The 26,887-nt window shown below is 38.6% G+C and overlaps 1 protein-coding gene across 1 annotated transcript in view; it reads right to left on the bottom strand.

Moving 5' to 3' along the window:
* Positions 1-8,246, bottom strand: part of mle (maleless) — a 60,031-nt gene extending 51,785 nt beyond the window's left edge. Inside the window, exons 1-3 of the mRNA XM_068382068.1 lie at positions 8,092-8,246; positions 2,944-3,036; positions 1,943-2,115 (exon numbers count right to left, since the gene is read on the bottom strand). Coding sequence (XP_068238169.1) covers positions 1,943-2,115; positions 2,944-3,025 — 255 coding nt within the window. The 5' untranslated portion in view covers positions 3,026-3,036; positions 8,092-8,246. The remainder of the gene's footprint in view (positions 1-1,942; positions 2,116-2,943; positions 3,037-8,091) is intronic.
* Between the last annotated feature and the right edge of the window lie 18,641 nt (positions 8,247-26,887).

Here is a 26,887-nt window from a genome sequence, read left to right on the forward strand (position 1 = left end):
ACGAACAGACGAACCCTCGGTCGCAACACTGACAACACTTTGCGCACTAATCACTTTCCCACGATTTTCCGCTGTGGCACTCTGACACTTTAGCTCTTTAACGTCAGCCATGAGTTGATTACGATCTGTTGCTAACGATTCAACTCTTTCACCCAAGGCATGAATGGCACGTAACATGTCTCGCATCGATGGTTCTTGAGTGCCAGTAGGGGGTTCAAGGAACTCCTCCTTACCCTATCTCTCTAGCTTACGAGAATACTTGTCGTATTCGAGCCAATCGAATTCCGAAAGGCCCACGCATTCCTCACACCGATCTCCTAATTGACAGGTTTTACCCCGACAATTAGAACACACAGTATGTGGGTCGAGAGAGGCCTTTGGAAGACGCCTATTGCAATCCCTAGCATTACACTTACGAAATCTAGGGACTTGTGAAGCGTCAGCCATTTTGAATTAGTCAAAGAAAGTCCAAAAAACAATCCAAGTCATCAACAATTAAATCTGTCCAATAAAGAGTTCAAGTTGAGGAAAAACACCTGCACTGCGAAAGCTCAAACCAAAATGAAGTACTTCACCAAATATGTTGAGAAAACTCCAGGTTATACAGCGAGTATTGATACGTCTTGTCGTCAAGGTCGACAGAGAAGAATTGAGGCTTGTTTACATGCATGTGTGGTATCTGGCCGATAGTTGGCGCTGGTGGGCACACCCGCAACCTTCATAGCGATCGCTCGCGAGTTTTTGTGTGTTTTTCTGTCGAGCCGCTGGAGCAGCAGCTATTATATATTCACCGGCTAAGTTAAATATTTAAAAATATGAAAATACACAAAAAATTAGAGGATGTGACTTACAGTACATATAACTCAAGCAAAGCAATGGATTCAAATCAAGTCACTAAACAAAGCATCCATTGTACCCACAATAAAGGAACTTGAAGCTTTGACACTCCAAAATCAAACCATTATTCTCTAGTCTTGGGCAGTGCCATTGCCTTCCACTGTCTTGGGTCAGAGTTCTCTTGCTTGAGGGTACACTCAGCAAACTGATCTATCTAATTTCTCTTGTTTTATCAGTTTTTATAGGAAATATTTATTTTAATGTCAATACTGTTCTTAAAATATTTTATTTTTCCTTGTTTCCTTTCCTCAATGGGCTATTTTCCCTGTTGGAGCCCTGGGGCTTATAGCATCCTGCTTTCCCAACTAGGGTTGTAGCTTAGCAAGTAATAATAATAATAATAATACATACATATATATACCAAGGCACTTCCCCCAATTTTGGGGGGTAGCCGACATCAAAACAAACGAAACAGAAAAGGGGACCTCTCCTCTCTACGTTCCTCCCAGTCTGACAAGGGACTCAACCGAGTTTGGCTGGTACTGCTAGGGGTGCCACAGCCCACCCTCCCACATTATCCACCACAGATGAAGCTTCATAATGCTGAATCCCCTACTGCTGCTACCGCCGCGGTCATCCAAGGCACCGGAGGAAGCAGCAGGGCCTACCGGAACTGTCTCAATTGCTCGCCATTCATTCCTATTTCTAGCACGCTCTCTTGCCTCTCCCACTTCTATCCTCCTATCACCCAGAGCTTCCTTAACTCCATCCATCCACCCAAACCTTGGTCTCCCTCTTGTACTTCTCCCATCAACTCTTGCATTCATTGCCTTCTTTAGCAGAAAAACATTTTCCATTCTCTCAACATGGCCAAACCACCTCAACACATTCACATTTGCCGCGGGTGGCCGCGGGGGCATAAAAACAAATAGAATAGTGCCAACGTATCCCTGCGTGTCGTAAGAGGCGACTAAAAGGGACGGGACGAGGGGGCTGGGAACCCCCCTCTCCTGTATTATAATCGTGTGAGACCTCAAAGTGGAGCTGGGGGGAGAGTGACCTCCCCACACACTAGTTTTATAATAATAATAACAATAAAACTCACCTTCATGTCTGGAACCTCATCTTGGTTTATTTCGCCCTGTCTGATGAGGTACTGAACAAAATCCTTGGCTGCATTTTCTCCAGCATCTTTCTTCGTGGTCGAATTGCCGACGCCGACGTAGGAGTAGCCGGGGACACGGACTTCGCACAAAAATCTCTGCCGATGTTTTGGCCCTGAGAAGGTAAAGTTCAAATCACAGTCAACATTATCAACAATACAGTCAATACAGGTAATAAAACGGTAACACATGTAAATGTCTTAAGTCTTTTTATAGTTTATTTGATAAGATTTGTTTTAACGTTGTTAATGCTCAAAAAATATATTATTTTAACTGTTTTAACGACTCATATAGTTTATTGATTGCCTTATTTCCTTTAATAATTGGATATTTTTCTCTGTTGGAGCCCTTGGGTTTATAGCATCCTGCTTTTCCAACTAGGGTAGTAGTTTATCTAGTAAAAATAATAATTATTATTCATCTACATTTTCACTTTCTTGAAAGTTAAGGTAATCGACCACAGAAGAGTTTTATACTCAAAAAAATTTTTCATGTTCTTCTAACTCTTCAAACATTAGTTTAAGCTGTATTGATTTATGTAGAATACAGGTTATCAAACCCTTGCTCCCGCATAAAAATTCTAGAGTTCTCCTTCAATCTTAAACAGAAAATGTATCCAAACATTATGCAGTACAGATAAGTCCAGACCTCAGCGACGAAAGAAGAAAAATTGTGGAATTACAACAGCCGTATGAAGAAGAAAAGAAGAAAATAATAGGAAACGTGCTGTTCAAGAAAGAAGGAATACAGAAAAGAAAAGAATATATTTACCAAATGTGGAAAAAAGGAGAGAAGAAAATAAAAGAATTAGAATAAAGAAGAAAACCAAGGAGGTGCCGATGAAAAGGCGAATCCCTCCGTCCAACAACTGAACTGAACTGAGGAGGACCATTTTACAAGCGATTAAATGCCTACAAAAATTACCCAAAAGTAAGATACTTACCGGAATTTCTAATATCATAGGCTGGATTGATTTTCTTCTTCCCACAGTAGGCATACAGCCACTGCTTTACATTTTCAGCCATTCTGGCACAATCTGCAAAATTCAAAAAAGATTAATAGACAGTACAGTAAACTTATTTTACTGGTACAATTATATTTTACCTCTTTAATTACCCAAAGTCTTTTTATACTTTATATAGGAAATATGTTTTAATGTTAATGTTTTCAAAATATTTTATCTTAATTGATCATTACTTATTATATTGTTTATCTCCCTATTTCCTTTCCTCACTGGGCTATTTTTCCCTGTTGGACCCCTTGGGCTTATAGCATCTTGCTTTTCTAACTAGGATTGTAGCTTAGCTAGTAATATAACTAATAATAACCAAATCAAAGCCTTTGTTCATCATCTTAACAAGCCACTGTAAGAGATTGCAAAGCGCTATCTTTGCATACAGTCAAACCACACATCACATGAGTTGCCACGACTTCAAATTTCATTAGTAATCTCCCCCCCCCCCCCCCGGAATGTTACGACTAACAGCTCTGCAGAGATAATACCTTAGGTTAATTGTTTTCAAAGTCTTGACAAATTCTGTAATCAACCATTAATCAATACATACTGTATCCACTAGTTTACGAGAACCTTTAAAATGACGGCTAAATATTTAGATATGCACGCACATGCACACAGATTCAATATTCCCATTCCTCCCTTCCTAACTACAACCAACTGGATTGGCAATGTGTGCGAGATTGTCGTTTGCAGGCGTACCTCTCAGGGTAACCCCTCTCACCGTGGTATGACTACTCCGTCTCCCACTGCGGCTCGGCAAGACAGGAAAGAAATATATATATATGTATGACCAGACACTTGCTCTTAACCGTTCTACCCCCAAATGGACATACTGGTACATTTCACAAAACTCATCCCTTAACCCTCATGGGCGTACCAGTACATCCTTGCAAAAAAAATTGCTATTTGTATTTTTTTTTTTGCATATTTTTGATAACTTTATGAGAAACTTCAGGCATTTTCCAAAATAATGAGACCAACCTGACCTCTCTATGACGAAAATTAAGGCTGTCGGCACAATCTAAAAATAATATTGCAAAACGTGCTTGAAAAAGAAAAACGCCTGGGGGTTAAGGGTTGGAAAGTTCCAAATTGCGTTGGGGGTACAAGGGTTTATTATATAAGAGAGGATAAGCACAGGTTAGGAAGTGAACAAGTAATTATCATAACTAGGACAATAAAGCCACAGCCAACTTACATATTCACACAATAGACAGGCCTGTATCATGTACACACTTTCCTCATGGTTAAATGAATACAATGTTGAGTAATGGCATAAAAAATATTAACAATAGCCTCAACAATTTTACTTAACTTTGATACAGGTTTGGTAAAGGTCATGTGTGGGCACATCAGATTGAAATTGCTGATGACCCACATAGACTATTCGAAATTAGTGTGAATCATACAAAAGGAGGAAGAACGTTCACTTATGCTGCACCGAGACTCTTCAACGACCTTTCACTTGATGTCAAGAATAGCAAAAATGTGGCAGCTTTCAAGAAGACCCTGAAGACTTATCTTTTTAAAAAGTGTTATAATAGTGACCTGAAAACTATTAAGCCTGAATACAAATGCTAGCGAAATAACTGATAAGATAGAGGAAAATATTAACTGGAAAGAAATTATTTTCACACACCAAGGCCCGCCTGAAATAAACCCGTAAAAGTAAGTAAGTAAATCCAACCCTCCACTGAAGTTGAGTGAACTACTTCTCGGGCGGGACCATATCAATCATCTAACGAAACATTTTCATTATAACTTATACAATTCTTTGATTGTAGCATCTTATGATCTTGTGAAAAGTAATTTCTTTCAATTGCTCCCTTCAAGTCCTTCATTTCAGTTGGCAGTTTATTATAATATCTAGACACACAGTAGCTAAAAGCCCTTTCACCAAATTTACTATTTGTTCTTGGTTCAGATAGTCTACGTTTGTCACTCATGTGTCTTATGGTAACATATGTTTCTAGTTCTAGTTTTTTCAGGCATTCTTTTAGATATTTTGGTTCAGTATCTTAAACGTTCAGATCAAGACCACTTAGTTAAGTTTGTAAAGTGTTGGGACATTAACTGTATTCGCGCAATTATTAAAATTTCTGGGTACTAAGTAGGTGGTTGGATCACCAATTCTTTGCCCACCAAAATACTCTCCTACTTAGCTAACATGAGCAGCGCAACATATACCGCTTGCCAGAACAGAAGAGTAATAAAAGTGTCTAATTGCAAACATAGTAAGCCATTGTGAATCAAAGACCAGTAAGTGAATTAGTTTTAGTGCATTAACCAGCATACCCGTAGATACAATAAAATATGGGTGACGACAGGAAGGATTCCCGTTTTCTATGAGCAGCAGGCTTGGTAAACCGACGATTTAAACACGTAACCAAATTCTAAGCATAGGTTAGGTAAGGAAAACTTTATTGGTTCAGCTGCTGGGCGGAGGGATTCGCCTTTCCACCGACATATCCTAAGCTTTCTTCTTTATTCTAGTTCTTTGTCTTCTCTGAGAATTATAATTTGAATGAAAAAGCCACTGCCTATATCCATGTTCGAAACGTAGTTGAGCCCTTACACTTATAAACCTACTTTCAATCGAGGTGGATTTCAAAATCATTTATCCGGCCTTCCGTAACGCAACCTCTGATGGCAGGACATAGCACAAGTAAAGTGGTAGTTTTCATGCAAAAGACCTCCTTCAGTTTATAAGCACATGTGAACTTGATTTCAAAAATGAATTGGCCATTCAACCAGTCCCGGTAAAACAGACAAACCTACTTTTAAGCTTATTTTGCCGGTCCGGTAAAATAGACAAACATGCTTTGAAGTTTAGGTAAATATCTAGGAGAAGGCCGCACCCGTTTTTCAAGTATTAACGACGAAAAACGGCAAAAAACAACCAGATTATTGTTGCACATCGCATAGAAACATGAGGAAATGAATAAAAAAGAAACTAAGACTTATCTCTTACACATAAAATGTAAGCATAAACCTACTACTACAATTGTGGGGAACCCCAGTGGGAAGCGGGATTTTTGGGTGGGGGGAGGAGGAGAAAAGTGATTTTTCGGGGCACTACCGAACATAATACAACCAACTAACCTACCTTGGAGGGGTTCTACCCCTACCTAGGCCTACCGGGGGGGGGGGGCTTCGCCGCCGCCCCCCCTTATGGCCACAGTGATTTTCAGGGCACCACCGAACCTAATACACCCACCTAACCTAGGGGCCCTGTACCCCTACCGGGGGGGCCTCCGCCAACCCCCCCTTAAGGACACTACCTAACACATCCATCAAACCAAATTCAAAGTGATGGTACTGCTGTATACATCGTTATACTATCACCATTATCATATACTCCATAAATTAATGGAGCTTACCTTAAACTGTTGGTTCATAAAGATGTGCTGGTGCTTTGAGGAAAACGTGAAGCTGTTGCGAAGGTTCCTTGACATGCAGGGCAATTTTTATTTTGTAAAATTAAATTGTCTCTCTGGCACAAATCCACTAGTTTTTCAATAATCCCCGAATAAGTTACAATTGGCAATGTTGTAAGCAAACTTATGAAAAAGTATTGAGCAAGAAATTATCTAACAAGTTAATAGCAAATATATTGAAAAGTAGTTGAGCAAATGTATAAAAAACGAATATTAGTTGAACAGTTATAAATAGCCTCTTCCAATGTTACCAACAAAATAAGCTTAAAAGCAGGTTTGTCTATTTTACTGGGACCGACAAAATAAGCTTAAGAGTAACTTTGTCTACTTTACCGGGACCGGCTAAATAGCCTCTTCCTTTTAAAAAATGAAACGAGTTTTATCTGAGATTTTACTCCCTATCCAGACAAGTTCTGAAAATAAGCTATTTTACTATGTCCATTCATCTGATTTCTTGAATTAAACATGTTTAGACGCTCGAAAGCAGTTCCATTTTTCCTTCCGCTAGCCGAAGCTTGCCCACTGATAACAGATTTCTGCCAACCCAGGAATCTTCAACATGACGAGCAGCCTACAACCAATCCCGCAGGTTCAAGGAGTCATCAGCAGCCATTGACTGGCACTTCTTGGTCGCAGCTTGGATGGAGAGGGGGATTGGGTGCTGATCATATGTATATATGGTCAGTCTCCAGGGCATTGTCCTCCTTGGGGTTGTGGTGAAGTCCCTGACTGGTGAACACCAGACTGGGGTTCGAGTCCCCCTCAAGCCCGTTAGTTCCTTTGGTCGCTGCAACTTCACCATCCTTGTGAACTAAGGATGGGGGTCTGGGGGAACCTATAGGATTATCTGCTGAGTCATCAGGAGCCATTGTCTGGCCTTCCTTGGTCCCATCTTGGATGGAGAGGGGGAGGGGGCTTGGGTGCTAATCATATGTACATAGTCAGTGTCTAGGGCATTGTCCTGCTTGATAGGGCAACGTCACTGTCCCTTGCTTCTGCCATTCATGAGCGGCCTTTGAATTTTAGTATCAGGAATTTTAAGTTAGCGACTTCGAGGAAGGTAAGCAAAATCAAGAAATGTGTTGGTTTATATATAAATGTTTACATCAATGGAAATATATAATAAGGAATATAACTGCTGACCAATAACGTAAATTTAAGACATTTGGAACGAGAAATGTCTTATGGTGCGTGAAAGATACTGAATTTCCTGTTAATAATCGTGTTACTGATAACGATTTCAAGTATACATATATTTTATTCTTTTAAACCTGCCCCAACGTTCTACAAAACCTCCATTATAGCTTACGTAGCCTATGTGCTTCTCAAATGGTATGAGCAAAATCATTCGTAATTTGAGCACAAAATTAGAGAAATTAAGACCGGTAAAATAATATGGAGGGCAAGATTAGGAAAAGAACAAAGATTTCTACCATGAAGCATGTTAAAGATTAAATAAGGTAAAATGGCATCTAATAATATGGCAATAGTGCCTTAATAGCATTTCCTAGTTAAACGTTAAGCAAAATATAAATAAAATTTCAGATATGAGGTGAAATTTAACCAATAACCCGGCCATGCTTAATCCAGTCTAGCTCAACCGCTTCGAAGAAAATCCAAATAAACGTGAACTTACTGTATTTACGTTCGTCTTCTTCTATAAATCAGATGGAAATGTTTATTTGCTGCACATAGTCGCGGGGGAAGCAACAAATCCACTTTTAATCTTTGAAAACTGTTTCGTTTTCAGCAAGAAAAACAGTAAAGCGTCACCACAAACGAAGATGGTATGGCTTTAATGATGATGTTTATGATAATGGCGCATGCGCTGATGCGCTGATGCGCTGAACGACGCGGGAGGGTGGTTGAATTCTTCTTCTTCCTGTCGCCTGAAAAACAGGACGAATTGTACATATATTTTAGGTAAATAAGATGATAATAGAAAATAGAGAAAAGAATATATATATTATATTAAAGAAATAAAGAAGAAAATAAATGAGCTAAAATAGAGAAGAAAGCTAAGGAGGTGCCGATGGAAAGGTGAATCGCTCCTCCCAGCAACTGAACTTAATGAGTTGGTGAGAATTATTATTATTATCATTACTGTATTATTATTATTATTATTATTATTATTATTATTATTATTATTATTATTATTATTATTATTATTATTAATATTATTATTATTATTATTATTATTATTATTACGATCTAAGCTATAACCCTAGTTGAAAAAGCAGGATGCTATAAGCCCAAGGGCTCTAACAGGAAAAAATAGCCCAGTGATGTCAAGAAACAATGAGATAAATAAACCACAAGAGAAGTTATGACCAATTAAAATCAACTATCTTAAAAACAATAGCAACATTAAATTACATCTTTCATATATAAACAATAAAAACTTAAAAAAAAAAAAAAGACTGAGGAAGAGAAATATTATAGATCAGTGTGCCCAAGTGTAGGCTACCCTCAAGCAAGAGAACTCTAACCCAAGACAGTGGTAGACCATGATACTTACTTTTACTTTTAGGGGTTTATTTCTCGCCCTCCATCAGACACTAAGAGTCTGTTCAGGCGGGCCTTGATGTGTGAAAATAATTTCTTTCCAGTTTATATTTTGCTCTGTATCTTTTCAGTTATTCGCTAGTATTTGTATTCAGTCTTAATAGTTTTCAGGTCACTATTATAACTCTTTCCAAAGAGATAAGTCTTCAGGTTTTTCTTGAAAAGCTGCCACATTTTTGCTATTCTTGACATCAAGTGGAAGGTCGTTGAAGAGTCTGGGTGCAGCATAACAAAAAGTTCTTCCTCCTATTGCATGATTCACACTAATTTCGAATAGTCTATATGGGTCATCATCATGTCTAACTCTTACAGCAGCGCTAGTAGCTTGAGGGTAGGGGACCAAGCAATCACGAAGATATTTAGGCTTATCACTTGTAATTGCTTAGTGAGTCAACAAACAAATCTTAAATTCAATTCTAGCCTTAACAGGTAACTAATGTAGATCGATCAGTGCAGGAGTTATTCTCTCCCGTAGTTTAATGCCTTTTATCAGTCTAGCCGCCCGGTTTTGCATATTATGAAGCTTTCTTGGTAGTGTATTGGGCAATTGATAGTACAGAGAATTGCAATAATCAAGCCTTGATATTACGTGACTCATCACTAAAATTTTTGTTCTGCCCTCTGTTAAATATTTTTTAATAAATGCTACGTTTCTCAGGTGATAGTTACACACTTTCACTGTGTTCACTATTTGATGCCTCATTGACAAATTACAATCTATCAGTACACCCAAATTTTTCACAACAGGCACAATCCTAATATCAGCGTCACCAATTTTTATACTTTGAAATAACTGATAATTCTTCAAAGCTACCTTTGTGCCAAAAAAACATACATTCTGTTTTATCATCATTTAATTTAAACTTTTTCCTCTGCATCCATGTTTTTATTTCAGTCATTATCTCATCAATTTTCTTCTTTGTTTCTTGTGTTGTTGAAATTGAAAGGTAGAACTGAGTATCATCTGCATATAGTTTAAAGCCCACCTTTTGTTTTTTCAAGATATGTGATAGCTCGATAGTATATATGTTGAACAAGATAGGGCCCAGAACGCTACCCTGTGGTACACCTTTCATAAGAATTCTCTCACTAGATCGGTTTCCAGAAACTTCTACAATAATCTACCTGTTCGTTAAGTAGCTTCGCCAAAATTCTAGTGCTTCCTCGGTCACTCCAATGTACTTTAAGTCATCAAGTAAGTACTCGTGCACAACAGTATCGAAAGCAGCACTAAGATCTAACATAATCAAAATTCCACACTTTCCCCCATCAAGAAGACCTATCATATCAATTATTATTATTATTATTATTATTATTATTATTATTATTATTATTATTATTATTATTATTATTATTATTATTATTATTATTATTATCATTATTATTATTATTATTATTATTATTATTATTATTATTACGATCTAAGCTATAACCCTAGTTGGAAAAGCAGGATGCTATAAGCCCAAGGGCTCTAACAGGAAAAAAATAGCCCGTGATGTCAAGAAACAAGGAGATAAATAAACCACAAGACAAGTTATGACCGATTAGAATAAACTATCTTAAAACAGTAGCAACATTGAATTACATCATTCATATTTAAACTATAAAAACTTCAACAACCAAAAAACAGAGGAAGAGAAATGAGATAGATCAGTGTGCCCAAGTGTAGGCTACCCTCAAGCAAGAGAACTCTAACCCAAGACAGTGGAAGACCATGATACAGAGGACATGGTACTATACCCAAGAGAACAATTGTTTTAACTTTGTCCTATTAGCAATTGGATCAGAAAAAATAAAAGGAGGGAAGTCACCCACAACATTAAGCAATGCTGTAGGTGGCTCCCTTCACTAAAAGAAAAAAATGAAAGAATTGTGGAAAACAGATAAATTGGATAATCTAAAGTGGGGTTTACACTGTCGAATGGTTCGACAGTGTGTTTGAAGTGATGTTCGAATGTGTGAACGGGGTGTCTGGATGTCGAATATGTTCTTCGAATGGTTCGAAGAAAAGTCTTTTTGTGGGCGGGGCTTCGTTGACCATAAACCTCATGCATTTGTGGTTGACTCCACCTCTTCGAACCATTTGAAAAGCAGGTTCGACAACCAGGTTCGACGAACCTCATAATCGTGTGAACCCCGATTTCTAAGCACTATTCTACAGAAATTGTGTAACTGTAGCTACTTTCTCGTTTCTTCGTCTTCTGTAATATTTAAATGTCGCTAATCTGATATGTAATATCTATAAAAGGCTATTATCTTTTATCGTTTCTTTTTAAAGAATCATAGAAAAATATTAGACAATTCTTAGTTGCTTTTTCATTTCCTGATCCTATCACAGATGGAAACACTGTGCCCTATAAGATCTGTACTATACCTGTATATATAGTCAATCTTTATGGCGGTGTCACTGTCCCTTGCCTCTGCTATTCAAGAGTGGCCTTTAAACCTTTAAGTCAACATAGACGTTGATTCCAGGTAAGCTCGTACTACATAAGACTCCGTACGGACTTACAGAAAATTTTCTATTATTGTAAAGCTGACTAAACAAATGATAAAATATATACATTATTCTTATTTCAAGATATTCGATATCCGAGAAGTTTAATAGACTATCACCCGTATTTATAGTTTATATATGAATTATTTATTTTAATGTTGTTACTGTCCTTAAAATATTTTATTTTTCCTTTCCTCACTGGGCTATTTTCCCTGTTGGGGCCCCTGGATTTATAGCATTATGTTTTTCCAACTAGGGTTGTAGCTTAGCAATTAATAATAATAATAATAACCTAACTGTAACTCAGGGTATCAGTTACTATTTCAAATTTATATAGAGCATATTAGTCTAATAATAGTGATGATAGAATCCCTTGTATCTTTCACCTATATATGAAAAAAAAATTTATCACTGGTAACAAATATTGCATCGAATCTAAGTTCAAAGATGAAGAAAGTTGAGAATATTTATCGAGATAAGTGTTAAAATGATGAAGATATAATTTTGAACTTGAACTCTATAGTTAGTTTCCTGTTATAACTAATTCAAAAGACATAAATCTTATGTATTGTTGTCTATGATTATTTATATGGGAGAAGCATTACAATGAATGCCCTCTCCAAAGTGTTGACTACACGAATGTAGGCAATAATATGATTGATAAAACCAAAGGTTAAAGAAATGACCCACTCTAATATACAAACGTCAAAAATATTTAGGTAAAATATTTATGCAATATTTTACAAAATATCAATTTCATTTTTAAAATTATTATAATCAGAATAAATCAAATATTATATATTAACATTTTAATGTTTATTTATATAATTTTAAGATTTTATCTGGTCATAATATACTTTTTAAAGATGAAGAAATACGTGAAGTCGACCTTTCTCGTGTCAGTTTCATACCTGTATACTAAACGCCCCGAAATGCACGATTCTCTGAAGTTTCATTGTATTGATATTGAATAATACATAATTTAATAATTATTCATTATAATACTCAAAGGTCCAGGTGTTAAGTAATGGATTTTGCATTTCTATCGGTTAGATTGATTGAGACTTGATTAAGAAAACGTACTGTATTGAAGTATAGAAAATGGTTTCTATTTTGTATATGGATAACTATAGAAATAAAATTATTTTTTTCAACCAAGATTCTCTCTTTCTAGCGTGGTTTCACTGTTTGAGTATATATTATTTGGGTATAACAGAATCATATACAAATTAATAATAAATATGAAATATTTTGTATTTATAACAACTTAAAAAACTCTTCATCATTTTGTCCATGCGCCTAAATGAAGTATCACTACAATATTAGAAAATATTTCCTATGAAAACCTTTATAAAAATGAAATGCTTCATTTAGTTACCTTAATTTATTCAGTTTTGTATTCTGAGAAGTAAAAATGTGACAATGAAAATGGTGTAATGCAAACATATTTGAAAAAAAAAAGAGTTTAAAAACTTGTTTGCACTCAACTGTATTAAATTAATTTGGTGGGCCTAAATTGCAGTTTGCAATAGATTTAGGACTGAAGCCCTAAATAAATTATTAGTAAAATGATGTTATATCAAGATAGTTTAGTTGAGGTGATGACATGTTAATTTAGTAATAATTGAGAAAGGCATTTCCTTCCCGAAAGCAAATACATTTTGTCATATATATTTATTTGATATTTATATCCTCCTAACATATTTTCCAAACTGTAGAACATAGTTTTTTCTATTAAGTTACTGTTTCAGACATAAAATCAATACCAAATATAGGATAACTGTGATATTGGCTTTAGTTTATGGATCATTCTCACACGTAAAAGGTCTGTGTGCAGAAAATATCTTAAGTATTTTGTCCATTCTGTTATGATAACTTGACGAGCCATTGAATAGATCTTATAATACATCTTAGCTATAATAGACTGCTAGTTTAATTCAGTCATTACAAGGGTAATTCTCTCTCAAGGTGGGACATCTTTTATCAATCTTACTCCTCTGTTTATTATGTTCGTAACTTCTTGACTTGCAATTTTGGTAAGTTGTGATAGACCGAGTCTGTATTCAATTCTATTACTAAAACACAGTTCATCACAAGTTTCTTTAAGCTACGGAAGCAGAATATTTATTTGGTAATATTTAAGTTAGGTATTAAAGTAATCTCGCATTTGTTAGCTAGGAATTCGAGCCCAAATTAAGCCTGCTAGTTTTCATGTCTGCAGCCTATCCTTACATTCCTTGTAAGTTAGAAATGGAAGGGCATTTGGGGAGCTTATAGGTCTACCTCTGAAGTGACCATCAGCCATTCCCTGGCCCTCCCTGGTCCTAGCTTGGGTGAGAGGGGGCTTGGCTCTGAGATACTAGCTACCGCTAGAGAGTTATTGGGTCCTTTGACTGGCCAGACAATACTAAATTGAACCACTCTCTCTGGTTACGTCTCATTTTCCCTTTGCTTATACATACACCGAATAGTCTGGCATAATCTTTACTCGTGCTCTTCTTTCGTCATACTCCTAATAACACTGAGATTATCAAACAATTCTTCTTCACTCAAGGGGTTAACTACTGCACTATACTTGTTCAGTGGCTACTTTCCTCTTGGTAAGGGTAGAAGAGACTCTTTAGCTATGGAAAGCAAGTCTCCTAGAAGAAAGACACTCCAAACTCAAACCATTGTTCTCTGGTCTTGGTTAGTGCCATAGCCTCTGTACCATGGTCTTCCATTATCTTGGGTTAGATTTCTCTTGCTTGAGGGTACACTCGGGCACACCATTCTATCATATTTCTCTTCATCTTGTTATTTTGAAGTTTTCATAGTTTATATATGAAAGATTTATTTTGATGTTGTTATTGTTCTTAAGCGTCTCTTGGAATTTATTTCCCTATTTCCTTTCATCGCTGAGCTATTTTCAATGTTTGTGCCCTTGGGGTTATAGCATCCTGCTTTTCCAATTAGGGTTGTTGCTTGATTAGTAATATATATATATATATATATATATATATATATATATATATATATATATATATATATATATATATACACACACACACACACACACACATATATATATATATATATATATATATATATATATATATATGTCTTATTTATAACTGTAATCGAACAGTTTAACATGTTTTTTCAAAAAGGCCCATAAAAGAAACACAGGAAATATGAATAAATCACACTATATTTCGGTCAATAAACATCGACCCTCTTCAGGATGTAAAGTACAAGTGAGGCTTACAGTGGAGAGTGACGGTTTATATATGAAAGCAAAAGGGTGTGTTCAATTGTTCTATAGTTGTTATAATTGCTGGAAGGATTAGCCAAATTTAATTACATCCAGGTGCGTGTTCTTATTGTTGAGCCGCTTGGAGGAAGTCTTGACCTCTGATGCATGTCTGGTGGCCGGTCTCCGTGGATTATCTTCTTAATGATAGGGTTGAGAAGAGTATTGTCCACTGTGTCAGCTTTCCATTGGCCCCCACATAGGTTCATTGTGTTTGATTGATTTATGATGGCTGATTCCAGGATTTTCCTTCTGTACGGACAGGTACTCTTAAAAAGCAAAGACGACTCACTCCAGTTAATCTGGTGCCCTAAATCCCTAAGGTGAATGAAAATCCCCGAGTTTTCATACCCATATCTAACAGATCTTTTGTGTTCGGATAATCTTTGAGATAGCGAACGGCCAGTTTGCCCAACGTACACTTTTTCACAATCCCTGCATGGTACTTTGTAAACGCCGGATTCTATCTCTCTTTTATTTTGATAAACATTAATAAGGGCGCTTCCTATGGTCTTTGGATATGAAAAAACAAAGGGGTTCTCAGTTTTGATATGATTTGTTATATTTTTAATACCTTCTATATATGGGAGTTTTATCTTATTTTTAAAATCTCTTTGGTTAGTAACATCATGATCTTTATAATATATCGTGTTGGCTTTGTTGATGGCCTTTTCTATGACATACGTCGGGTAGAATAGCTGGGCGAGTTGTTTACGGATGATTTCAAATTCTTTATTTAGGTAGGCTGGGGAACAAATTCTCAAACCTCTAAGAAATAGATTGCAAGCTACTCCAATTTTTACAGAAATGTCGTGATAACTAAAAAAATGAATGTAGGAAATAGAGAAAGTTGGTTTTCTATACACAGTAAAATTATACCCCGTCGATTCCCTTATAATTAGTATGTCCAAAAAAGCTAATTTTCCATCTTTTTCCCATTCAGTTTTAAATTTTATGCTAGGGACTAGGGAATTTAGATTATTGAAAAATATATTGAAATCTCCCCAGCTATCATCCCAATATGTGAAAATGTCATCAACATAGCGTTGCCAAACCAGCTATTCTACCCGACGTATGTCATAGAAAAGGCCATCAACAAAGCCAACACGATATATTATAAAGATCATGATGTTACTAACCAAAGAGATTTTAAAAATAAGATAAAACTCCCATATATAGAAGGTATTAAAAATATAACAAATCATATCAAAACTGAGAACCCCTTTGTTTTTTCATATCCAAAGACCATAGGAAGCGCCCTTATTAATGTTTATCAAAATAAAAGAGAGATAGAATCCGGCGTTTACAAAGTACCATGCAGGGATTGTGAAAAAGTGTACGTTGGGCAAACTGGCCGTTCGCTATCTCAAAGATTATCCGAACACAAAAGATCTGTTAGATATGGGTATGAAAACTCGGGGATTTTCATTCACCTTAGGGATTTAGGGCACCAGATTAACTGGAGTGAGTCGTCTTTGCTTTTTAAGAGTACCTGTCCGTACAGAAGGAAAATCCTGGAATCAGCCATCATAAATCAATCAAACACAATGAACCTATGTGGGGGCCAATGGAAAGCTGACACAGTGGACAATACTCTTCTCAACCCTATCATTAAGAAGATAATCCACGGAGACCGGCCACCAGACATGCATCAGAGGTCAAGACTTCCTCCAAGCGGCTCAACAATAAGAACACGCACCTGGATGTAATTAAATTTGGCTAATCCTTCCAGCAATTATAACAACTATAGAACAATTGAACACACCCTTTTGCTTTCATATATAAACCGTCACTCTCCACTGTAAGCCTCACTTGTACTTTACATCCTGAAGAGGGTCGATGTTTATTGACCGAAATATAGTGTGATTTATTCATATTTCCTGTGTTTCTTTTATGGGCCTTTTTGAAAAAACATATATATATATATATATATATATATATATATATATATATATATACTTACTATTACTTACATCAGTGATTATGCTACTTGTGCAAATTAATTATCAAGGCAAAAATGTAACTTCTGAATGAGAGAGAGAGAGAGAGAGAGAGAGAGAGAGAGAGAGAGAGAGAGAGAGAGAGAGAGAGAGAGAGAGAGAGAGAGAGAGAGAGAGAGAGAGAGAGAGAGAGTTGTTTGGATATGACGAAAAAATACGTTACTGTAATACACTTATACGCAAAAACTTACACACATAATTTTAGAGAATGAAAATCTATATATAGCATTGAGGTTTTGACAATTTTGATTGTCATATTACTATTGTTATTATTGTGAAATATATTTGCAATGTTTACTGTTACTTTACGAGCCACTTATTTGAGCGAAGTGCTCATAACAAAGATATATATATTAGCCATATATTATAATATACCAATTAAAATATTATTTTTTATACAAACTAAAGCTATTATAATACTATTTAAAACAATTTAAGGACAAAATAAGTATAGATTTAACGTGTTGTAAAGTAACAACATCTGAAAGGTAAACATCTGTTTTGTGTATTCATGGAAACTGATATTGAGATGCTATTAATGACAGTTTTCGTTTGATAACTCTTCCAAAATGGGGTCAATTGCCAGCAGACAAAACGCTGGTGTTGAAGAGGTTGATATAGGAGTCAACCATGCCTATAGGTACCCACCAAAGTCTGGTAAGTGGGTCAGATATGAAGTTTAATTGGGAGGTCACCTTACTCCTTTAAGGGTGTCAAAGTGTAGCCTAGTTATCGAACTAATAATTATGTCTATTCATATATTATAAATTATATCCGTCATTTCTTCTATGTATATTTTTAATTTGCTGGGTGTATGTATGACAGTGGCCACCAGAATGTATTATTATGGCTAACTTGGAATACGGCAGTGTAAAGGGGGGTCACAGAGTCTTAGCCCCCCCCCCCCCGTTAGGTAAGTAGGTAAGGACACGGCTTGTAGGTTAGGTTAGGAGGGAAACTTAAGGTTAGTTAATATCCATTTTCAATCCACACGGGAGGAACTGGCTGCTGATGTTCAAAGGCTCCGGTTGGGCGTTGACGAAACCCCAATACGAGTTAGGACCTGGCTTGATACTATTTTTGGTAATATTTCGGTAGAGTCCCACCCAGCCATTACTGCTTGCCATTACGTAGGAGCCCGATGTTTTTCTCTTTTTGCGAGCGCACGACGGAGCAAAAACCACTATACTCTTGAAATATTACCGAAATCTAGTAGTTGTTGCTCCGCAGTGAGCTCGCTTCACTCGCAAATAAAAAAAAGACATCATGCTCCTATGTGGTGGCAAGCAGTAATGGCCGGGTAGGACTCTACTAAAATATTACCCCATTTTTCTCTGTACTCTCGATTTTATTTCGGGCCAACCCTGCGAGAGTCAAGCTGGACTCATTGAGCTGGTAAAAATCCTTTCATTAATAATAATAATTTTTCAATATTAAACTTACCCGATAATCATGTAGCTGTCAACTCCGTTGCCCGACAGAATTCTATGGAGGGATACGCCAGCTATCACAATACTAGAAGGGGGTGTACTTACCAGCGCCACCTGTGGCCAGGTACTCAAGTACTTCTTGTTGACACCTCCTCAATTATTCCTCTGTCGTGCTTCCGGCAAGACGTTCTGGGATACGCTTATGTTCTTGGAGTATTTTCACGACTTTGGTGAAGTATTTCTCTTTGATTTCGGCTGTCGCTTTACTGGAAACTTCTATATTAGCTTAGTTAGCTTTTGGAATTAATTTGATTAATTATGGTGTCGAAGAGAGTATGAACTCTCTTTCACCTTTCAATGGCCGACCCTTCCCTTAGACGGAAGTGTTGGTGTCTAAGAGAGTATAGACTCTCTTTCTTAATTTTGTAACAAAAGTTATAGATTTATTTTATATCTCTCCGCCTCTTATAGGCCTCTTCGATTAACTTCCTTTTATTATAAACTTATTAAAATTAATTTTTATATTTGTTTATATTCGACCTTCCTAATAGTAGGTGGTCTTTTCTTGGTACCGAAGTTAATTAACATTGAGCCCGTCATTTCGGTTTTACCTGTTAACATATTATGCTATTTTAATGTCTTTGAAAGAATTTCTTTGATAGTCTAGTACTGTTTTCAAAGTTGAACTAACGTTTTGTTTTGTCTCTGCAGTTGTTGACGTTCAGAACGTTCAACTTGCACTCTATCGTTACGATAGAGAAAGAGTTTTCACGGTTTCACGTTGCAGTAAGAGTAACCGTGTCTAGCGTTTTGTTCATTCTTTCTTAACTTAATGGTTTTGATCCTAATAAAGGAACTTTTCATTTTGGGAAATATTTCAGTTTTTTCCTTTAACAATAATATGTTTTAACAATATATATGATTGGGCTCTTCTCTCAGGTTCTAAGTCAAGAGAGAGAGAGAGAGAGAGAGAGATAGAGACGGAGGGAGAAAGAGGAGAATAAACGTTTCATTCAAGCCTGCCAGGCGTACGAATAACGTTGTTATCGTTTTGACTCTTCTCCCTAGTCTCTTTAGGGGAAGAAGGTAAACGTTTCTAGAGTGATCTAGTGTTTAGTCTCTTTCCAGCCACTGAATTATTTATCTTTCATTAGATTTTTCTGTTACATTGTAATTCTGTTTTCGCAATTACTAACTTTTGAGAAAGGATAGAATTGCGTGTTTCAGGTACAAACCACTTAAAGTTTCGAGTTCAGTGAAATAAGTGCAAACAGAAAATCAAAGTGATAAGTGATTAGCGCAAAGTTCAGTGTTGTGCGTGAGGGTACTTCTGTGCGCGCCAGTCGTCCTCCCAGTCCGGGACCTCTTGCAAGCTCCCAAGCCCAGGGGAGAAGCAATGTCGAAGGGCAGAAGGGTTCAGCAGGCCTTGATCGGCGCACAGAAGTATCCTCGGTGGTTGTGGGCGTGTCTTACCGAGACCGTCACTCCCACCCGCAGACGATTGAGCCCTTATTTTGCTCGTCTGCAGAAGAAATTTAGGGGAGAAAACGCTGGTCTCAGGTCTCAAGACCTCTTAAACGTAAAGTCCAGACCTATGCCAGACGTACGAAGTTAGAGTTCAACAACCCGGATGCAGTCATTGGGTTAGCTCTGACTCTCCTCAGTCATCAGTTGAATGCACTCCGCCTAAGAGGAGTAAGGTTCTGCCACAACAGAGCTCGACTGTTAAGGCTTTACCTCAGCCTACTGTAGTTTCTGCCGACCCCAAGTGGACTCTACTACAGTCCATGCAAGCACTGCTTTCGGACTTGATGCGTGAGTGTCGGGCTGAGAGTGTTGCGCCTCCGCCTCCGCCTACACTCCCTCCGCCTGCGCTCGCTCCGCCTGATCGCAGTTCCACCTGCCAGGCGTACGATGTTGAGCCACGTTCTGAGTTTGCTGTTCCCAGTGGTGTTCAGCCTCCGCCTTCCTTAAGGCAACTTTTACAATGGGATCAGGAGGATTATACCTCTCTTCCTCCGCCTCCACTTGCTGCTCCACCAGTGATGCAACACTCGGTTGAGGTACAACAACCTCTCCCGTCCATGAGTCAGTCTCCTCAGCTCTCGCTGCAGCGAGCTCAACCCTCCTCAAGGCAAGCACCTCAACACCTTAGCCTTGCGCCTCAGGAGCCTCAACTTGCGAGATTTTTACTGCGTTCTGCGCAGCCACTACCTTTTCGCTCTCAGCTCACACCGCAGGAACCTCAACTCGTTCCTCAGGAACTTGCTACTGCGCATCCGCCAACCACTCAGCAAGCGCAACCCTTGAGTTCAGCCACTCATGCCAGGAGTCAGCCTCCTCCACCCATGAGCCTACCTTCTGCTGATCAGCCTTTGCAGACTGAGCCTCAGGTGTTCCCTCAACAGTCTTGAAGAGGAAACCACAACTATTGTTGTTCCAGCTCGTTCTGACTCTGCTGTTCAGCATACCTTACCTCCATTTTCAAACCTATGATAATGGAGGTTATTTGTATTACTTATAAAAATATATTTGTATTCCTGGCAATATATTTTTAACAATATCGCAAAATATGGCAAAAATATGAATCATGAGTTATGAATGTAAGGTATATATTATGTTGATATTAAAACCCCATGCAAGCATGCATAAAGCACTCTAGCACTGGTCATGGAATTTCTGAGAAATGTTAAACGCCATGCACACGCTCTGCTTACCTTACATGCTCTGCTCACAGCATGCTCTGCATACTACATGCTCTGCATACAGCATGCTCTGCATTCAGCATGCTCTGCATACAACATGCTCTACATACAGCATGCTCTGCATACAACATGCTCTGCACACAGCATGCTCTGCATTCAGCATGCTCTGCATACAACATGCTCTGCATACAGCATGCTCTGCATTCAGCATGCTCTGCATACAACATGCTCTACATACAGCATGCTCTGCATACAGCATACTCTGCATACAACATGCTCTGCATACCTTACCGCATGCTTCTCAGTCACACATCTTTGGTTGTTACCAACTCACTAGACTGTCAAGCAGTTTCATAACGTTGCCTTCTAGTCTGCTGCTTTTGCACCAGTGAACCCTCACTGAGAGAACTTAGCTTTTCTAGGATATGGTCCCTGTAGATGAGAAAGTTCTTTTCTCCCTCCTTCTGATATTCCCTTGAGGACTCTGTCATTTGGAGGGAGCCTTTAGCTGCATAGCCTCCTATGGACTTTTATTTAAGCATAACATGCTTCCAGGGAAGGTAATGGTTCCACTTCAGTCGCTAATCCCGTCTGTTACCACACCTGCTCCCATAGACCTTGAGCTGTGTTACAAGACATGCAGTCCAAGCTTAGTCCTTGTTAGAGGATTTTTTGTTTACGGAGTCAATGTGTCACGGGGAAGACGTTCAACAACCAACAGAAGTGACTTGTTGTGACGCAGTGCGGCAACCTCAGCAACCCGATAAGGAGTTTGTCTGTACGACCCAGACAGTCTAGACAGATTCGGGTTGTCACTGTACTTCCTCGCTTGCCCATGATTGACAGTTCACAGACTGTGCAGCAGTACCATGATCTTGTGTCCGGCTCCGTCAGACGACTGGCTTTTAAGAGCTCCCACAAGTCGTCGCTGTCTGGAGATTTTCAAATGGACTATGGATCTGACCAAGGAACTGGGCCTCCTGGTCAATTTTGAGGAGTCTCAGCTCGTCCCATCCCAGACCATTGTCTCCTTGGGTATGGATCTTCAGAGTCGAGCTTTTCGGACTTTTCCGTCGGCCCCAAGGATCTTCCAAGCCCTAGAATGCATCCAGAGCATGCTGAGAAGGAACCGATGCTCAGTCAGGTAGTGGATGAGTCTAACAGGGACACTTTCATCGCTGGCCCTGTTCATCGTGTTAGGGAGACTCCACCTCCCCCCCCTTCAGTATCATCTAGCTGCTCACTGGATAAAGGACATGACGCTAGAGACGGTCTCAGTCCTGTTTCCGAAGAGAGGAGGTCTTCTCTCGCGTGGTGTAAGAACAGCTTTCTTCTCAAGGAAGTCTACCTTTGGCTGTTCAGAAACACAACCGCCGTCTCCTCTCGGACGCATCAGACACGGGCTGGGGTGCGACTTTGGACGGACAAGAATGCTCGGGAACTTGGAATCAGGAGCAAAGGACACTTCACATCAATTGCAAGGAGTTGTTGGCGGTTATTCTGGCCTTGATAAACTTCAAGTCCCTCCAGCTTAACAAAGTGGTGGAGGTGGACTCTGACAACACCACAGCCCTGGCTTATATCTTCAAGCAGGGAGGGACTCTTTCGTGGAAGTTGTTCTAGATCGCAAGGGACCTACTCATCTGGTCTAAAGATCGAAAGCTTACTGGTAACGAGGTTCATTCAGGGCGGTATGAATGTCATGGCAGATCACCTCAGACGGAAGGGTCAGGTCATCCCCACAGAGTGGACCCTTCTCAAGAATGTTTGCAGCAGACTTTGGGCCCTGTGGGGTCAGCCAACCATAGATCTGTTCACTACCTCGATAACCTAGAGACTCCTGTTGTATTGTTCTCCGATTCCAGACCCAGCAGCAGTTCACGTGGATGCTTTTCTGCTGGATTGGTTCCATCTCGACCTGTATGCATTCCCGCCGTTCAAGATTGTCAACAGGGTACTTCAGAAGTTCTCCTCTCACAAAGGGACACGGCTGACGTTGGTTGGCTCCGCTCTGGCCCGCGAGAGAATGGTTCTTAGAGGTACTGCAATGGCTGGTCGACATTCCCAGGACTCTTCCTCTAGGAGTGAACCTTCTAAGTCTACCTCACGTAAAGAAGGTACACCAATCCTCCACGCTCTTCGTCTGACTGCCTTCAGACTTTCGAAAGACTCTCAAGAGCTAGGGGCTTTTCGAAGGAAGCAGCCAGAGCGATTGCCAAAGCAAGGAGAACATCCACTCTCAGTATCTATCAGTCTATAGGGGAAGTCTTCCGTAGCTGGTACAAGACCAATGCAGTTTCCTCAACCAGTACCACTGTAACCCAGATTGCTGACTTCCTGTTATATCTAAGGAAAGTAAGATCCCTTTCAGCTCCTACGATCAAGGGTTACAGAAGTATGTTGGCAGCGGTTTTCCGCCACAGAGGCTTGGATCTTTCCACCAACAAAGATCTACAGGACCTCCCTAGGTCTTTTGAGACCTCAAAGGAACGTCGGTTGTCCACTCCAGGCTGGAATCTAGACGTGGTCCTAAGGTTCCTTATGTCATCAAGATTTGAACCTCTCCAATCAGCCTCTTTTTAGGACCTCACATTAAAAACTCTTTTCCTCGTGTGCTTGACAACAGCTAAAAGAGTAAGTGAGATCCACGCCTTCAGCAGGATCATTGTTTTCACATCTGAAACGGCTACATGTTCCTTGCAGCTCGGTTTTTGCTAAACGAGCTTCCTTCACGTCCTTGGCCTAAGTCGTTCGAGATCCCAAGCCTGTCCAACTTGGTGGGGAATGGTCTGAAGAGAGTACTTTGCCCAGTTAGAGCTCTTAGGTACTATCTAAAAAGGTCTTAACCTTTACAAGGACAATCAGAAGCCTTATAGTGTGCTATCAAGAAACCTTCTTTTCCAAGTTCTAAGAACTCAGTTTCTTACTATTCAGGCTTCTGATTAGAGAAACACATTCTCATCTGAAGGAAGAAGACCTTGCTTTGCTGAAGGTAAGGACACATGAAGTGGGAGCTGTGGCTACTTCAGTGGCCTTCAAACAGAGCCATTCTCTGCAGAGTGTTATGGATGCAACCTATTGGAGAAGCAAGTCAGTGTTCGCATCATTCTATCTCAAAGATGTCCAGTCTCTTTACGAGTACTGCTACACCCTGGGACCATTCGTAGCAACGAATGCAGTAGTAGGCGAGGGCTCAGCCACTACATTCCCATAATCCCATAACCTTTTAACCTTTCTCTTGAATACTTTTTATGGGTTGTACGGTCGGCTAAGAAGCCTTCCACATCCTTGTTGATTTGGCGGGTGGTCAATTCTTTCTTGAGAAGCGCCGAGGTTAAAGGTTGTGATGAGGTCCTTTAGTATGGGTTGCAGCCCTGTATACTTTAGCACCTTTGAGTTGATTCAGCCTCCCAAGAGGAACGCTGCGCTCAGTAAGGAAGACGATCTTATTAAAGGCAGAGTAACGGTTCAAGTCGTCTTCCTTACCAGGTACTTATTATTTCATTGTTATTGTGGATAACTGATTATATGAAATACGGGATACTTAGCTATCCTTTAATCTTGTACACTGGTTTTCACCCACCCCCCTGGGTGTGAATCAGCTACATGATTATCGGGTAAGTTTAATATTGAAAAATGTTATTTTTATTAGTAAAATAAATTTTTGAATATACTTACCCGATAATCATGATTTAATCGACCCTCCCTTCCTCCCCATAGAGAACCAGTGGACCGAGGAATAATTGAGGAGGTGTCAACAAGAAGTACTTGAGTACCTGGCCACAGGTGGCGCTGGTAAGTACACCCCCTTCTAGTATTGTGATAGCTGGCGTATCCCTCCATAGAATTCTGTCGGGCAACGGAGTTGACAGCTACATGATTATCGGGTAAGTATATTCAAAAATTTATTTTACTAATAAAAATAACATTTCTCTGTACTAAAACCTTCTTAAAGTAATCAGACCCATTCATATGATTATTAGGTTGTTGCGTAATTTCATATTCAGTTATAACTCTTTGTTATTAAACTGCCCTAGACTAGAGAACAATGGTTTGATTTTGGAGTGTCCTTCTCCTAGAAGAGCTGCTTACCATAGCTAAAGAGTCTCTTTTACCCTTACCAAGGGGAAAGTAGCCACTGAACAATTACATTGTAGTTGTTAACCCCTTGAGTGAAGAATTTTTCGGTTATTTTATTGTTCTAAGGTGTATGTTGAAAGAGGAGAATGTGTAAAGAATAGGCCAGACTATTTGGTGTATGCGCAGGCAAAGGAAAATTGAGCCATAACCAGAGAGGGATCCTGTGTAATGCTATCTTTCCAATCAAAGGACCAAATAACTCAGTGGTAGTATCTCAACGGATGGTTGGTGCCTTGGCCAATTTGTTACCCATGTATTGCATTTTGCTAGAATTAAATGTGAATGGATGTACAATATTCACATTTTAGTGATGTGAAAATTGGCAGTGCAGTGCACATTCATGTTAGTAGTTGCTTAACTTTGACTTGCATTTTCCTATTATTGTTATTATTAATAATAGCTAAGCTACAACCCTAGTTGGAAATGCAAGATGTTATAAGCCCAAGGGCTCCAATAGTGAAAAATATCCTAGAGAGGAAAGGAAATAAGGAAATAAATAAACGACATAAGAAAAATTAAAATAAAGTATTTCAAAAACATTAACAATATTAAAACAGATATTTTTAAACTAGAAAAAGACTCCTGTCAGCCTGTTCAACATAAAAAACATTTGCTTCAAGTTTGAACTTTTGAAGTTCTACCGATTAAACTACCCATTTAGGAAGATCTTTCTGCAACTTTACTGTATTGTATGTTCTTTTCTTTCAGGGAACTACTTCAGCAGTCATTTCATCATGGGCGGCGAACGTTTTGACACGGCCCAGCCGGAGATGTATCTCTTTGGCGAGAACATGGATGTTAATTTTCTAGGATCCCGTCCGGCTCCAGTAGGTTTATGTCTGAAGTTTTTTTAATATTTACCTGGGGCTCTGTCAATGCATGATACGTAGTTGGTGTTTGGTCGAGTTATTGAATTCTCATATTTCAGGAGCAAAATCTTTTTCTAGAGTGAATGTAAGCAAATCCTATAAAGAAAAAGTATTATTTTTATTCAATATGAACAAGGCTTGAATAAATAGAGAAAGCCTATTAGTGACAGAATCATTTTACTGTATATGGTAAATGTAAGCAAATTCTTAAATGAAAATTCATGATTTTTATTCAACATGAGGAAAGGTTGACTGAATAGAGCAACTCTGACTTTGAAATAAGATGATATTGTTTGCGTACAGCATTCGCTTGACATTTTTTACTCAATAAATACTTAGAGAAAACACCTAACATTTAGGGTGCCAAGTAACCTGACTTTATATATCAATACTTCGATGCTCTGAACAGACCTTAGGACGATATGTACAATAAAAACGTGTGAATTACAATTTACTCTTCAGCACTGTAAAGTATTAGATGCCTTTCAGTATCAAATCGTAATAAATGACAAACATACGGTTAAAGTATGAAAATTCAAGGATTACTATTTAAACTTCTATTAATGATAATTTTTCAATATTTAACTTAGCCGGTGATTATATAGCTGCAACTCTGTTGCTCGACAGACAACTCTACGGAAAAACTCGCCAGCGATCGCTACACAGGTTGCGGGTGTGCCCAACAGCGCCATCTGTCGACCAGATACCCAGCTCTCAATGTAAACAAAGACTCAATTTTCTCTCTGTCGAGGTGTCGACAAGACGTACTTTACTCGCTGTTGCTAAACTGGAGTTTTTCACATCTATTTGGTGAAGTACTATATTCTAGTTTTGAGCTTTCGCTATGCAGGTGTTTTATCTTCATCTTAAATCTTGAACTCGTTTTGGATAGATTTAATTATGGTGACAAAGAGAGTATGGACTTTCTTTCACT

Source organism: Palaemon carinicauda, chromosome 10 (assembly GCF_036898095.1).
Source record: "Palaemon carinicauda isolate YSFRI2023 chromosome 10, ASM3689809v2, whole genome shotgun sequence".
Lineage (NCBI taxonomy): Eukaryota > Metazoa > Arthropoda > Malacostraca > Decapoda > Palaemonidae > Palaemon > Palaemon carinicauda.